This window comes from Zonotrichia albicollis, chromosome Z, assembly GCF_047830755.1.
Source record: "Zonotrichia albicollis isolate bZonAlb1 chromosome Z, bZonAlb1.hap1, whole genome shotgun sequence".
Classification (NCBI taxonomy): Eukaryota; Metazoa; Chordata; class Aves; order Passeriformes; family Passerellidae; genus Zonotrichia; species Zonotrichia albicollis.
Genome location: NC_133860.1, coordinates 52,196,811 through 52,213,551, shown reverse-complemented (window position 1 = coordinate 52,213,551; position 16,741 = coordinate 52,196,811). Strand labels below are relative to the sequence as shown.

The window sequence follows — 16,741 nt, the reverse complement described above, 5'->3', positions numbered from 1 at the left end:
TAAGTTAAAGAAGAGATACCCAGGTAGTTATACATAAGTTCAGCTTTGCTTTTACACAGAAGTGCAATTCATTTTGCTTCATACTCCTGACCTTTGAGCACAGTTAGGTGCTTTCTAAGTGAAAAACTGAAGTTTTAACAACTACTTTGAAAAAAATAAAGTAGGCCAACAAAGCATCGATTAAGTTTACTTGAGCTTAGTGTTCAGTGTCTTCCCTCAAAAAACTGTCTCAGTTACATAAGGAAATGTATTTGGAAGACTCATTTCTGAGTCCTGGCTTAGGATCACATTGTCATAGTCAGATCACACTTTTCATTACCTCTAAATTTTACATTCTTTCCCTTTTCATTGATTAGCTCTTCACCCCTCCTCTCAACAAGAGGTCTAAATAGCTTGTAGGAGGTAAAAGGTGTTATTTTCTGGCAAATTCATTCTACTTCTAACCTGTCTGCTTCTTAAAGGATTTTGTTTTTCCTGGAGATAAGAATTTTATGCTACCAGATTTCCAACATGTATTTAAATAATACAGTCAAAATTGTAACTTTTAAAAAATTTATGTGCTGTAGAACATGCAAACCCTTTGAAGAAAGCAATTTTTTAAACCCCAAAGAAAATAAAGCCTGTCTTTATGACATAAATTAAAGCTGAATCAACACTTCTCTCTTGCCTATTTTACAGATAAGTTATGGTTGTTTCTGTACAATTCCCTCTGCATTACGTTGCTGTTTCCATATAACCCCCTTCATCTTTCCAGATTATGGAGGCAAATTTAAGCATTCTGTATAATTCTAGCTTGAATTCAGTACTGAAGCAGACAAAGACTATGCACATATTTCTAAAAAGCAAGAATAAAGGTGTCACAAGGAACTTGGCAGTCTTCCAGTAACCATAAAAAACATAGAGAATAATTCATAAGGTGATCAGAAGTTAGAAATTATTGGTAGCCCCTTTTCAGCTTCCTCATATTGTATTTTCATGCTTCCTGGATAATATCAACAAATAAGCCAGTCTTCTTCCTAAGTCTAAACAACCACAAAATACTCCAAAACAGAGACATAATACATATTTTGCTCTAAGTGACACACAAAGGAGAGTAAGCTGAGAGTATAGGTGTGTGCACATCTCTGCAGGATGAGGGGCAGTCTCCATCAGCAACTGCAGTGTTGAGATGCCAACAGCTGGTGAGACTGGGATCCAGAAGGCATGTTCTCAACACACCGGCCATCTATGCACTGTTGCTGGAGAGATCCACACTGTACCTCCTAGGGATGCAGCCTTGCCACTTGCTGGGCCTAGCATCATGAAGCTGCGGCAGACTTGCTCCTCTCAGTCTGCAAAATCCAACCCAACTCCTGAAAAAAGTCCCAAACCACTAAAAATAGATCTTTACCTGAGAACAATCAGCCTTGGCTATTTCTGTTGTAGCCTGGAGTACACTGTGAAGACTGTCTCCATTTTCTTGGATCAATAGATAAGCCAACAAAAGAAAAACATGGGCAGGTATTTGAGTGCTAAAAGGTAGTAGTGACTTCACTGAAGATAGCCACTTAGTAACTGCAGACTTCTCTTTCATGAGCTCCATGATCTTCCAGGTTGTATACAATGAACTGTAAGAGCTGGTTATGGGGCATAGGAGTTTGCAGGGCACCTGAGAACAAGTGAAACAAATCAAAGTGTCAAACAAATAAGGTACCAAGAAAGAACAATCGTAACATCCAAAACATTTATTATGGTGGCAATGCAATAAATATAAATAATACACTGTGATAGATTTTTTCAAAATCTTTTATAGGAATTCTTTCATTTAAGATGTTTCAATGGGTTAATAATTCCCTGCTCAGAAGTCCCCATTTTATCTGACATCCATCATTCCTATTCTTGATGATAACTGCAGTGCTACTTGCCCACTAAAATGGGCATTGTCATTCTCAAGTATGTTAAAACTTACATTTTTAGCAATGATGGGATAATCCCAGAATTTTAACTATCATCTATATTATTTTTAAAAACTGTCTTAACTCTTAATAGTACTTAATACCACAGGTTTAAGTTAACCTGACTCTACATTTTTTGTTTAAGAAGTGCTTTGCTTCTCAGAACAAAACACTCTACAGTTGTGTCACTGAAAACAGGGAAGTAAACTCTCAATCCAATTTGTTAGGTTAGAAAGCTGATATTACTACAATGTCAGCTTATTCCTGGAGGCATAGGGAATTCTCCTCAAAGCATTCATGCTCAGTAACCTAACAGACTGGGTTATATTTCTGAAACAAATACATATACATTCCATATTTGAATACATCTATACGTTAACTATTTCCATGGACTTGTTTGGACATGGTTCCTGATCTTCTGGTGAATCTTGTCTCCTTGAGAGCACGTCAAATATGTCATCAAGTCATTATATATTTCTCTCATCATTCTTTGGTCTGACACACAACCCTTGTTCTCAAAGCTAATATATCAACCAGTAAATATGAATCACTAACGCAAATAAAGAAGGAAGTATTAGCAGAACTTAATCACACTCATAGGGAGTTAAGACAGGGCCACACTAACTTCTAGCATTTGTACTAAGAAATGTAGGGTACAAAACTAGGCATTAACCAGGAATATAAGGATAATATACTATTGTGCTGAAGTTAAAAGGATTTTCCAACATTTTCCCCCACTCCTCCATAGATTTCTTCTAACCGAAATACAGCCTTTGAATAAGAGTTGCATTCATGGTAGATACCCTTTAGCAGCAGGAAAGTTGTAAAATGCAAAGGAGGAATTAAGTTGGATCTTTATATAAGGGTATATATATTTTAAAACTCCTGTAAAATAAAGTTCAAAATTTTTCATTAAACAGCAAAGCTTGATATAAGACATGACATCTCTTTCTCACTAATTATTTGCTTCCTTAGAAAATATCTTTACATTATCAAGAAAGTAGTTAGCCGGCAGTAATCAGGTGAAGAACATTTATATAAACATGAGGTGAAGAAAGCATTGGAGAAGAGATCTCCAAATGAACATTGAAAGCAGAATTCAGCATACAAAAGGCATGTGTCCACTCAGCTTTAAATAACCAGGGGAAAAAAAAAGACTCTGAGTGGTAAAAGCTGTTCTAATTAAAAGTGCAGAATTTCATTTTAATCACACTGTTTGATTCAATGTAAATTTATTTTGGCTAATAGGAAAGTAGAATGTAGATAAATGGAAGGGAGGATTACTTCTTAAAAATGACATTAAAATTAGCTTATTCCATTACTTACACATTACAACTATTGTATGTGAAAAATCAGCAATCTGAAGTGCTATCTCCTCTGGCTGGAAAGATCACTTGGAGACAAAAATGTCTTCTGGGTACAGCTGTGATACTTCCATTATTTAAAAAGGTATTTAAACTTTATCCAAGGACATACAGAGGTCTAGTAAGAGTTCCAGGATACATAAGATGCACTGTTTAGTTGCCTGCTTGTAGACGATAACATGTCTTGAAATCAAAAGCAGAATCCTGTGAAAGGTTTTCTGCTGCTTGGAGTTCTCTTTGAGAGGGTGTTGTTTGTTCGTGGGGCTTTTTCTGTGTTTGTGGTAGTGATGTTCTCTTTTTCTCAATATATTTTAAGTGCCTGAGAAAAACTGCTAAAATTGGTAGAGCCTGAAATATTATATTGATATTTGCCATTCCACATTACATTTCCAAAAGGTTTCGCTATGTAATTGTACTCACTCTCTTCTCCCTTTATTGGGAGGTTATGATCACAATTTTATTTTATTGCTGCACTCTAGTCAAGCTAGTTAAGTACAAAATTACAGTCTATCAGCATAAATATATATAGGGGGCTCTGTGTGTATATATATACACATACACACACATATATACATAAATAAAATCCCTCAATGGCAAAGCATACATGAAAGCCTAGCCCCATCCTAACTTTCAAAATCATGTCATGAAAGGTAGAAATATTCCCCACTATCATCAGTGCAAAAGGAAAAAAAAAAGCCATTAAAGGACATTTAACTTCTGAGTGCTGTAAAAAGCAAAAAAAAGAAGCACACTCCCAATGGAAAGGTGGTCAAATAGCCACTGGGGACTACAAGATCCTTGCTAGGATTTTCACAGCAGCATACATGAAGGTCAGGATTCAGCTGGAACTGGAATAAATCAGAGCTATCAAAAAGAAGAAATGGCTGATCAGATACATAAGCAGTTAAGTAGAAGCCTGGGAAGACATAAGCCAATTACTAGACAGGACAGGAAAAAAGTTACTGATAATGCTGGTTTTCAATACCTCCTTTTCTCCTCATCAATGTGCTTTTCTGAGGCTGGCAGCCTGTCCCAAGGGGGGCCCCCTAAGGATCAGTACCGGGCTCCAAGTTGTAACATCTCCATGAATGATCTGGATGATGGGACCAAAAGCACCCTCACCACGTTTTATGTGTCACTAAACTGGGTGTTGAGTGGGACTCATCAGCAGGGAGAGTCACCTTACAGAGATATGAACAGGCTGGAAGATGGGGCCACAGGAACTGTGTGAAGTTCAACCAAGGAAGTGCAGAGCCCTGCACCTGGGAGCCCCAGACCGAAGAGCCCGGCCAGGCCAGGTCCCGTGAGCTGTGGGACAGCCTTGCCAAGAGGAGCCCGGGGCTCCCAGCGGACAACATGCAGACACCAGGTCAGCAGTGACTGCTGCAGCTACTGAGGCAAAGTGGATCCTGAGATGCATCCATGGGGCACTGCTCACAGAGAGGGATGTGACCATCCCACTTCACCAGCGCTTGTCAGACTGCACATGGAGCAGTGTGCCCAGTTCTGGCCCCCACAGCTCCAAAACAGATGTGGGTGGACTGAAGATGGGTCAAAGGAGTGCTTTCAGGTCTTTTCACCCTGCAGAAGTGAAGGCTCAAGGGGAGATGTTATTATTTTCCAGTACTTGAAGGGCAGTTACTAAGAGGACAAAAGCTCTCCCTTCACAAAGAGTCACTTGGAGAATACAAAGGGCAATGGATACATTGGGAGATACCTGGGAGAAGGTGAGGGACAACATTACAAGCAAGACATTTTTGATAGTGAAAACAATCATTCACTGGAACAACCTCCCCAGGGACATGGTATAGTCTCCATCATAGCTCCCATCACTGGATGTTTTCAACATGTGATTGGATAGGACCCTAGATAACCTCATCTGGGCTCCATTTCCTATGAAAGGCTAGACTACATGTCTTACACAGGGTTGTAAAGCAGTAAGGGAGCTTAGCTACCCCACTGCTAGACACATGTTGATCAAAGAGATTTGCTGTCACCTGTTCTTGGAACAGTGCAGATAAACAAATAGATGGCAGAGAAGTGGGACATAAGTAAATAACTAAAACCCAAAAAACCCCAAGAGAACATATAAAAACATTAAGGTTAATGAGACAAAATTTGTTCATTGGCACTTAGGTGCTATGTAACTCTTTTCAGCCAAGGTAAAAAGAACAGTACATAATAGCCACACACAACAGTAAGGAAAAAAGAGATGCAGAGAATAAACAAGTCTGAAAGAAACAGAGTAAATATAAGTAACCTTGGTTTCTGCTAAATCCAGTTACTTGCTTAGTAATAGAGGTGAATTCTTAAATCTATATGGTCTCTTAAAGTAAAAAAATCTCATTTGCTAAATAAAACCAATATCCAGAAAAGAAACAAACTTTCACTTCACCACTGCTCTAGTTGTATGGACTATATATATTTTCAAACATTCCCATAGAATGTATCACGCAAAGAAATTCCCACACGCAGAGTCTTTCCCAAGCAGCTAGGCTTTGCGCAGAAAAAATGTTAAATGCTTCCCCTACGTGCCCCCCAAAAAGGAAAGAAACTTTATCAATTTACCAATTCCTGTTTATCCTTCACACCTTCCTCCTTTAATATTCCCAACAGTTTGACAGCTAGCTGCTGCCTGGTAGCTCCAGAAACATCCCCTGATATGCAATCTCCAACTGTTGTAGAAGATAAGATCTGTAGCACAGGCATCACCAAAGTAAGGGCTGTGGTTGAGATGTCCTGGGTTTCTGAACACGAAAGCAGCTTATAGGCTGTTTAAGAGAAAATGAGGAAAAGCAAAGGTCAAGGAGGAAAAAAAGGAAAGAAGATTGGTACCTTTAGGCATGACAGAGGCACTTCTAGGAAACACTCCATTTGAGCAAAGTAAAGGTCCCCAGATTTAGCGTATATGTATATAAAGACTAAAAGATTTTTTTGCCATTTTTCATTTAGAGACACAAATATTTCTGTTGTTTATAGCAAAGTACCTGATGGCAGCAAAAAATACAGAAATTAAATGTAGCACAGACCTTTGTTTTTACTGGAATAACCACACTAATCAAAACTGCTAAGTCAAAAGCACGGCCAAACATTGCCATGATGGTCATGCCTGCTCTCAATACCTGTAATAAGAAACCACTCAGGATGCATGAGCATCAGCTAAGAATATCCTGTTGGCTCAAAAATGAAACCAATAAGCACCAAGACAGCAGGGAGCTTAAAATACATTAACATCAATGGAATAAGTCAGTGTAGTAGGAAAAATTATTTTTACTGCCATTACTTTTTAAATTCAGGAAAAATTCCGCTTATAAAGAAAGCCCAATTTTACCACCCAATCCAATTCCAGGGGAATGCTGTGCTTATTTCATAAATATGAAGAAGCAAAGACACAGTTTTAAGAGTGTGGATTCCTCTTTCACAAGATGAGCTTTACCTAGACTCAAGACTGACTTTTGCTGACTTTCTGGAGTTTGCAGAAGGAGAAGTGCTAGCCCAACTATATACTGGTCCACTGGAAATACCTATGACGAAAAAAGAAAAAAGTTCCAAGTCTCTTCTGTTTCTCAGTGACAGTAAACAGAACAAACTACTAGTTTTGGAAACTACCAAAACTTTGTAAGATTATCTTAATGAATCATGGTAAGTGCACATGCAGTGACAGAGCAATGAAGAATACAGCTGTGCAGAAATAGCATTTTAACTAAGTAATTAGAACATTCAGCTACTTTGTCCAAACTGTTGAAACTCACTTTAAACAAATTTTTGTACTAAAATATTAATATATAAAGAAATGATATACACAGAACCAGTTTTTATCTTCTGAAAAAGGGAAAAAAAAAGAGAAACTTTTGAAATCAACACTGGTCACCATCAGGTGAATGCCATGTATCTATGTCTCTGCTGCCTTAAACATGACAATCTTTAAATTTAATAGAACTATTTTACATTTTTACCATATACTCTTACCTCTTTTAGGAGCTCAAAGTTGTCCTCTATTAGGGAGATTAAAGATGAGCATTCTCCTGTCACATTTAAACACACTTCACAGAAGCATAACAGCTGCAGACTAAGCTGCGTTAACTGAACTTCCCAAAACGAAGGATAGCGTAGTAGGCTGAGGAACAGCTCTTGCAGGAAAAACAAGGCTTCTGTAACTTGCAGTAAGTCTTTAAGCTGCAGAAAAGGGGTTAAAACAAAAAAAAAGGCAAAACACATGATGATTTAGGTGCCCTTCCCTGTCTATGCAGAACTTAGAATTAGTTTTACTAGTTCTGCTATGTTTCTATTGCATAGTACCAAATCTTTGAAGAAACATCTTAAAAACTAATGCCAGGAATCCCTTATTCAACTTCCCTGAAAAAAACAACTTATGAACTGCTGTTTGATATTTTGAAGTAAAATGAGAAACACATGAAAGAATTAAAATATTTCTTGGTAGCTGATGAGAAAAATCCCTTTTTACTCAAAAGCAACAGCAATTAACTCAGCTATTTGGGCTTCTACAACAGCAGAAAAAAAGTGAGTGGGGATTTCATTAAGCAAGTAAACATTCTTATAACAGAAACATCTGGCTCTACAATACTTCCTTTACAAAATAAACATGATTTTACCATTTGTCTCAAAAGAGAAAGGCAGTGGTGTCTCAATTCTAGAACACCACTCAATCTAACTACCACAAAAACTAAAAACTGAAGTGTGATACCCAAAAGCAGTATCTCCATATCTAAATGCTTGCTAAAGAGGTTTCAAGAAGCAGATTGTCCCCAGAAAGTCCCCATGTATTGGATGACAGTGTTTTCTGTTCTTGAAAACTCTGCTTCCAGACAAATGCACTGTTCCAATCCAAACTCTGGAGCTAGCATTAAGCATCACACCCTGATTTTTATTCCTTTTTTTCCTATAAATAATCTGCTCTAAGCAGAAATCTCATTGAATTGATCAGCAGAAAAGTCTACAAGTGAAGAGCTGTACTTCTAACAGCTTGGTTGACATTGTCAGACAAAATGACAGGGAAACATTCAGCATCTATATTACACAGAGAACTAAATTAAGCTATGCTAAAATGAAAGTATAAGAACAACCTGAGGTTCAGAGAAAGAAGAGGAAGGAATTGATACATTACAAAACAGTCCATCAAACAGGTTTCCTGAAGGAAGTACCTTCCATTGTGGAAGTTGCATCTCAGGCAAGACAAAAATGTTCAAGTATTAATACAAGTTCGAAAAAAATATTTCTGTTTTAAAAAAACAACTGATTTCTTGTTTTAAAAAAATAAATGCCAACATGTATGAAGGAAACAAAGATTCATAACCAATTTTGTGAGTTTTATTCAGTGCCACTTTTATGGCTAAATGTTTTCAAGCCTGAAGCTTGGTCATACATTTAAAACACAATGTTATACTGAAGCTTGGGTAAAACTGAAACAAAATCAGAAATCTCTCTGAGAATAGAAAAGGTCAGCATGCGCCCATCATCACAAGGAATAGACCTGAACCAAGATACACATGTATAATGGAAGCTATATGTCTTCTAAAAGATTGTGGAAAGTAGCTGTGAGTACAAAGAAGACTTTTCTAGGAAAATGCCATAGCAGAAAGATGCTACTAAATATGCTTATAAGAAGCCTACTTAGCTTTATATTAGTCATATTAATGAACCCTCTCTCCACAGCAAAAAGGACAAAGCACCTCATGTTTGGCTGAATATATCTATCTGAAGCTTTGTCCTAATATCAAAAGAAGAAGGAAAAGATAGGTACAAAATGCTTAACTGGAATCATGGTAAAGCATGAGGAAAAGCAGAGCTTTTAAGTTTAACCAACATCACAGGCCTGTAACCAAAGGGGATTGTGAGATTAAATTCCTAGCTCCTATCATGTATCACTGTGCAGCTTAAAAAAACATTCAAAATCTTCAGCACATTCCAGAACAACTAAATTTTGTTCAGACCCACTAATCACTGTTATAAAGAATGAGAAAGGAATATCTAGAAGTACTTAGATCATGCTTCTCATATAGTTTGCTTAATTTTAATATTATCCACTTCAAGTTAAAACTATGTGGTTTTGACAAATATCTTGCCATTTAAAAAAATTTTCTCATTACTGTCTTTCTAAGTTTACTGTATGTTTACTGAGGCAACTAAACAGAAGTAATTACGGTAAACATGTTTCAGTTCCTATCTTAGCAGGTGTTTCAGATTTGAACAAAATCTTATCTTCTACCAGAATGAGACAGTTTGTTAGATTTATATATTATCAACAAATTGCATCTACAGAAAATGGAAAAGAATGCTATATGTGCACACTTGAAAGACAACAATAATAATAATCCTATTGTTATTTTTGATAATATCTGTTTGTAAAAGGTAGGGTCAGGGAACAGCTGTACCTGCAAGTGTGGAATCAAATCACACAGAAGTCGAAGAATCTCACATTCCAGTATGGAGGGTGCTTCTTTGTGCTTTGGCCCATGAGGTTGCACTAAGATCTTAAGTAAACCCATTCGCAGTTCAGCATATTCCCGTAACTGGGATGGTTCACAATAGAGGTATCTCAGAAATGAAGCCATTATGCCAACACATGAACCCTCTGCCCTGCAGTTCAAGAAATAAGTTTGTCAAGAATGTTTTCTACTGAAAGTGCAACTACAAGGAAAGCTAAGGAATGTGACATTACCTGCAAAAATTCACAAGACCCAGTTAACAGAATGGTGTTGAGGAGGACATTACTAAATCTCACAAAAAAACTTGGACTTACCATAACTAAGTACTATCATGACACCCAATACCATAACCATACCTCAAAATGCAATTTTTTTAAAAGACTCAATATGAACCTGCAGGTTACAACACTGCTGATTTTATTCTTTTTCTCCTCATCAATTCAAGAAAGTGACTTTCCTTGCTGAATGTCATAACAGACTAATGTGCCAATCTGAGAAATATCTTTTTAAAACACATAAAACATAATTTCAGTAAAAAGGAGTCATCCTTTACTTATCAGTTTTTGCAGAATGGTCTTAATACAATTAAGTGAAACAGGAACTGTTTTGATCAACACGGCTTCCCAGTAAAATATTATCACAGAACATGGCTTGACCATGTTAGGAATACAAGCTGTCCTTGACATTACTAAAACAATCACATGAAGATGATGGTCAGTACAGTAACAAATATAGAATCATAGAATTGTTTAGGCCCAAGTCCAATCAGCAGTGTCATGCCCACTGCTAAACCATTTCAAGAGCCACATTTACAGGTCTATTTGAATACTTCCAGTGGTGGTGACTCTACCACTTCCCTGAGCAGACTGCTACATGACAAGCCCATGATGAAATTTTTCCTCATAGCCAATCTAAACCTCCCTTGATGCAACTTAAGCCTATTTCCTCTCATCCCGTCACTTGTTACTTGGGAGAACAGGATGACCCCCACCTGGCTCCTCCTTTCAGGCAGAGAACAATAACATCACCCCTCAGTCTCCTTTCCTCTGTGCTAAACACCCCCAGCTGCTCCTCATCAGATCTGTGCTCAGACCCTTCACCAGCTCCATTGCCCTACTCTGGACTTGCTCCAGCACCTCCATGTCCTTCTTGTCATGAGGGGCCCAGAACTGGACAAAGGGTTTGAGGTGCAGCCTCACCAGTGCCAAGTACATTTCCTAGTCCTGTACCTGCTGGCCACACTATTTCTGATGCAAGCCAGGATGCCATTGGCCTTCTTGGCCACGTGGGCACATGCTGGCTCATGTTCACATGCTGTCAACTAGCACCCTCAGGTCCTTTTCCTTTGTGCAGTTTTCCAGCCACTCTTCCCTCAGCTCTTCCCTCCATGGAATTGTTGTGACCACAGTGCAGGACCCAGCATTTGGGATCAAACCTCATAGCAGTGGCCTCAGCCCAATAAATCCAGTCTGTCGAAATCCCTCTGCAGAGCCTTCCTACCATCCAGTATATCAACAGGAAATCAAAACTCTGTCTTAAACAAGCTTCTACAGTTTTGCATCAACACTCAGTCTTGATGCAAAACTGTAGAAAAAATTCAGTAATAGGTCACATTAACATAGCTTGTTTACATCACACTTAGGGACACTGTTTAGTGGGGGACTTGATAGCATTAGGTTAACGGCTTGACTCCATGTTCTGAAGGGCATTTCCAAACCTAAATTATTCTGTGATTCCACATTCTCAGTCTAGCACTTTACCTACAGAAATCTTGAGCAAAGAGCACCAAAAAGAACATCTATATTTTCCTTTTCACTAAGAAAAAATCCTATTTTAATTCAAAAGAAGCCGCTCAGCAAAAAATCTACAGTTCACTCCATTTATACATCTGAGGGGACTTTATGTGAGTCCCAGATTTAGCAGCTGAGTGAAAGAATTAACAACATTTGAAAAAGACTGTGATCAATTAAAATGAGCAAAACATACTTTTGCTTGAAAGTCTTACTACTGATCATGTAGTCTAAGCCCACCAGAAATTTAAGAGATTAATTAACTTGTTTCTTCACAAAGAGCAAGAGAACAGAGAAGCCAATTTCTCTGCTCTATTACTCTGTTACTAGTCTTTCAGAAAGCAGGAAATAAGGGATACTTTTATCTGAAAAGCATACATATAGGTGTAAAATCATATAAAAGAGTTCTCTTTGAGAATGCCACAGATTCATTGTCTTACACTGAAATTTTATTGGACAAACTCCTTAGTGGTAAGCATGAAGAACAGGCTGAGATTGTTGGCTGTGGAGCATTTGGTCATTTTAATGATGCTTGATAATAAGGTTGTTTCACTGACTTTTTTTCCTATATTTTTTAATCAGAAGGATACGTTGTTTTTCAAGACCTCATCCTTTCTGGTGATTTAATCATCTTTATTTTTCCTTCATCATCCCATCATTTTGTATAGATGAGTTACAGCTGGATTAACTTTTTATGACTAAGCAGTCAAAATTTTTACAAAGTTGATAAGCCAAATTGCTGATTTTTAAAAAAAAATCCAAATACGCTATCAGTTTTACACCAATTATTCTATACCCATACAAAATTTAACAACATATTTGATAAAAAACTATGAAATTGATTTTAGTTTATTATACCAGTATTTAATTAATTAATAATTATTATTTATACTATCTTAAATTGTGAGTTATAAATTATAAATAGGTATACATTGTATACATTAAATTATAAATATATACATTGTAAATGTATAATTACATTTTACAAGTATCTTTCACAAAATACAGAATTCTTACAGCTTGTTTGCCTTCAACAAAACAGTTACAGTGATACAATTCAGCTGTCCACATTTGCTAGGCTTTTTAAATTTTTTCATTCATTTACCTTTCTGGACACTGATGGAAAAATGCAGTTATCTGCTGTAGTAGAACTGGCCAGCAATCAGGTCTGTTTTCTAGGACAGTGATTAATGGATGAGGAGTGCTCCTGAAAGACAAAGAAATCACATTTCTATCTATAACACAGAAGCAAGTATGCAAAACAACAAACTTATAAGCGTGGCTGTCGAAATAGCCAATTTAACCTCTTCCTTTCACCAACTCCCTTTAAGAGCTTTGCGAAGATCACTACACTATCAAAAGAAAATATTTTCTCAAAACTTCTGAAAGCAGATGAAAATTTCCTCCAAGTGGAGGAAAACCTGGGAAGGTGGGAAGCCTGAAGTACATAACCTGCTCTGTCAGAAACAAAACCAAAGTCATTTAACTAGAGTAACTTACTGCCCAGAGTTCAGGATGCCCCATCCCTACACATCAAGGACAGGCTGGATGAGCCTTTGAGCAACATGGTCTAGTGGAAGGTGTCTCTGTCTGGGACTGGGGTGCTGCAACTAGGTGATCTTTAGGGACCCTTCCAACTCAAACCATTCTATGCTGCAAGTTGAAACAGAGAAAGGCAGCATAAATTAGCTGCAAACCACCACCTTCAGTTTGGTTAACCATCTTTCCAGCTCACAGGTCCAACAAATCTGTGCTATAAGACCTTAAAGGAGTTTTGCCTACAGAGCAGTGAATGATTTCAGGTTATCCCTTGAAGTGGACTCTCAAGAGACCCTGCCTCAGATTCAGACACTACATGAGTGACAGTCAGATATGCCTTTTAAGAACAATTTACAATGCTATTTCACTTACTACCATTGCTTTAAAAACTTCTGAGGTACAAAAAGCCAGAATTTCCAACAGTCTTTTTATTAGAGAAGACAACATTCACTGAGACACACTCATATCCAATACCACTGCAACACAACATGGGCTTCATCTTTAGCAGCACTGAACCAACTCGGTTAGAAATGAAGTGACTGAGATCTGAAAGAACACCATAAAAGAATTTTTCCCATTACCTGGCAAATTTGAAATGCACTCTTTAGTTAAGGCTTCCCTTCACTAAACTAAAGAGGTAATACTTATCTACTATAATCAGGAATTTTTAGAGTTATGTTATGCCTATTTATGAAAAGACATCTACCAGACATATTCCTAAACTTAAAGAGGTGCTCCTTATTATGTTTTTTTAACATTCTCAATGTTAACATTTTTTGAGTCATGGGCAACTGACTAGACGTGAAGATAAGCAAAGAATTACATAGCCATCAGCTGAATTAAAGGCCCACCAAACTATGAAAGCTGGTTGAAGAGTATTTACATACCTATGACTCTCGTTTTCTTTGCTCTGTGGTTACAACACAGCAAAAAACACAGTTGTTTATTTTTAAACTGGCTCTCCTTCTGCTCATCAAATAATTTTTCTTCTGAAGACGTGTTTCTTTTCAGGAAAATAAATAATCTGAAGACAAAGCTTCTTTCAGAAAGCTGGCTGATGCTATGGACTACTTGAAATATGTTCAGAAAAAAGATGCCATCTACTAAGAACACAAACGATGCATATTACAGGTCTGGCCCTCATATTTGGGGCTAGAAGCCTGTCACTTCTCACATTCACTTCTCAAAAATGTGTTAACTTACTTAATGTTCTTCATACATCCACCTTCCTAGATCCTGTAAATATTTTACTGAAGTTAGAGACTTTTACAATCTGTGCACAAAGACTAGAAAAGCTAAGGTTATTGCTTCATTGCAGCTTTCCAAAAATGACAGCATGCAAGAGCCAAAAACATTGTTGCTTGTCTAGCACCTGAATCCAGTGACACCATAGTCCAGATCCTTATCAGGCAGTAAGCTAGAAACACTGTTCATGTGCAATGCCAGGACCTTGAAAGCACACAGGCCTTGTAAAGACATATAGGGTTATAGCAGCTTCTTATTTCAATAACTTTGTCATATTTTAAAAATTAACCACCTTTCTTCATCAAGAGAATGTCTCCATTCATCATTTACATGCTGCAATGACACCAAAGCCAGGGGAACCTTCCTAAAGTCAGCATCTGAAACATCAAGTTTCAAATTAAAATGGCTTACTATTTTGGAAAAAAAGCAAACCTTTTATTACAGATCTTGTATGTTCTGAAACTAATAGAATTGCACTGAACTGGATGATGAAGTAAATCAGCTAAGCTCCACAATAAACAGTGATTAATAATGAAGCACTAAAAAGAGAAATCAACAATGTTCCACTTGATAATGCTATTAGCAGAAAGAAAACTGAGCTGTGTAGATGCAATTTATTATCAACATCATCTTAAGAATTGCTAGAACAGCACTGTAAAACATGCATCTTTATATGACATTACAGCAACACTACCCTAAATTACTGCTAGTGGGTTGAGAATAAAGCAAAACACACAAGGAAACATAGTGGTTACCCACTCATACTATGGAAATGCCCAGGCAAACTAAGATAAATCTTTGTGAGGCGTAACAATAAAACATACATTATTTTTAACTTTTAGGTCATCTGAACTTTTTTGTTACATCTCTAAATAGAAGTGAGCTCCAATTTGATTGAAAGGACAAATTCAGTGACAGACTTCTTTTTTTTGTATGAGGAAACACTGTGTCCAACACACCTTTCTGTGTATGCGGATGTGACCCTGGCCCTTTCTGAAAACTGGCCCTTTCAGGAACAGCACTTCATTCCATCAAATATACATTTTTAAAGCATTTTGCTACCTGCTCTGAATCTTGAATTCAGAAAAGTAGCAGTTCTCTATAACTTTAAAACAGTAAAATCATGCATGATGAATCATGAATAATATCATAACATACTAGTTCATTTAAAAAAAGGCTAATAGCCTTCAGAAAAAAATCATATTCAATTTTTTGTATATATATATCATAAACCACCTGCACTGAGAATGCTAACAGGAGCCCTTGCTGGGTTAAAAAAATAGGCAGTTTACTAAAAAAAAGCAAAGGCCAGTAAAGAAAGCAAGGAAAACTTAAAAATATTCTTTACTTTCCATCAGCAGGCAATGTGTAGCCAATTTCTGTGCAGTAGGGCTTCAGTATGCACAGCAATTGCTTTGGAAGACAAACACCTTAACAACAAATCCACACCCAGCTCCTTCCTCTTAGCTTTTACTCCTGACCACAGTGTCATAGAACATGAAATATCCCTTTTGTTAGATTGGATAAGCTATCCTGGCTATGCCTCCTCTAAAGGGACTTACTGGCCCTTTGAGGGATGGCAATGGGATGCAGGGATAGCACTGCTCAGCAGAAGCCAAAACTGGTGTGTTATCAACACTATAGTGGCTGCAGATGGCTGCTCTGGAAAAAGTTAACTCCATCCCAGGGAAACACTATATAATAAAATGCACAAATCCACAATACATTAATTTCCTTCCATTTCTTTTCAGGAACTGATCATGATATTGTGTCATCCCAAGAAGCTGTATTATAAAATTAATTCTATTATCCAGAACTAACATTGGCCTAAGCCACATTTATTTATTACCCTGCAATACTGGTGACAATAACAAACCACTTGAGAATGTACTGCTGCATTTTGATTTTTCATTGATGATTTCCATATGGAATACTTTTGCACAGTTGACAGCATAATATATGAACACTGTAATGGGAGATTACTGTTGGTAAGCTACTGTATACATTCTTCAATTCCTTACAAAAAAATCAGGTTTTAATGGCATTTCATGGAGCACAACTACAAAAATTTTTACATTACAATGAATAGACAGGTTGTTCTATACACTAAAAGCCAGAAGTCAGGTTTCAAAATCTCAGGGTTCTGACCCTATGTCAAGCAATCATTTATCTTTATTAAAGTTAACTGTAACCAAAAGGGAAAACAAAAACCCTATTGGCTAAATAAAAGTCTACTTCTTGTTTTTAGTTCTCTACTATTTTACTTTATATCAGTCTGAATTACCAAATTTTGCCTTCACTGTATGTTACCAGTAACTTCTCCTTCAGTGAGTGTGAAAAAATGTAATACCTTTTCTTTGCTCTATTGGGCAGAGACTATTTCTTTATTCCACTTACATCCTACCCCCCTCTTTTTCATATGA

General features: G+C 37.1%; 1 protein-coding gene across 3 annotated transcripts in view; it reads right to left on the bottom strand.

Annotated features, from left to right (window-relative positions):
• FOCAD (focadhesin) overlaps positions 1-16,741 on the bottom strand; it is an 86,939-nt gene that overhangs the window by 55,878 nt on the left and 14,320 nt on the right. For all 3 annotated transcript variants that reach the window (XM_005490934.3, XM_005490936.3, XM_026795773.2), the window contains exons 7-12: positions 12,640-12,741; positions 9,691-9,895; positions 7,268-7,474; positions 6,735-6,822; positions 5,867-6,069; positions 1,391-1,648 (exon numbers count right to left, since the gene is read on the bottom strand). In XM_005490934.3, the coding sequence (XP_005490991.1) occupies positions 1,391-1,648; positions 5,867-6,069; positions 6,735-6,822; positions 7,268-7,474; positions 9,691-9,895; positions 12,640-12,741 (1,063 nt within the window). The remainder of the gene's footprint in view (positions 1-1,390; positions 1,649-5,866; positions 6,070-6,734; positions 6,823-7,267; positions 7,475-9,690; positions 9,896-12,639; positions 12,742-16,741) is intronic.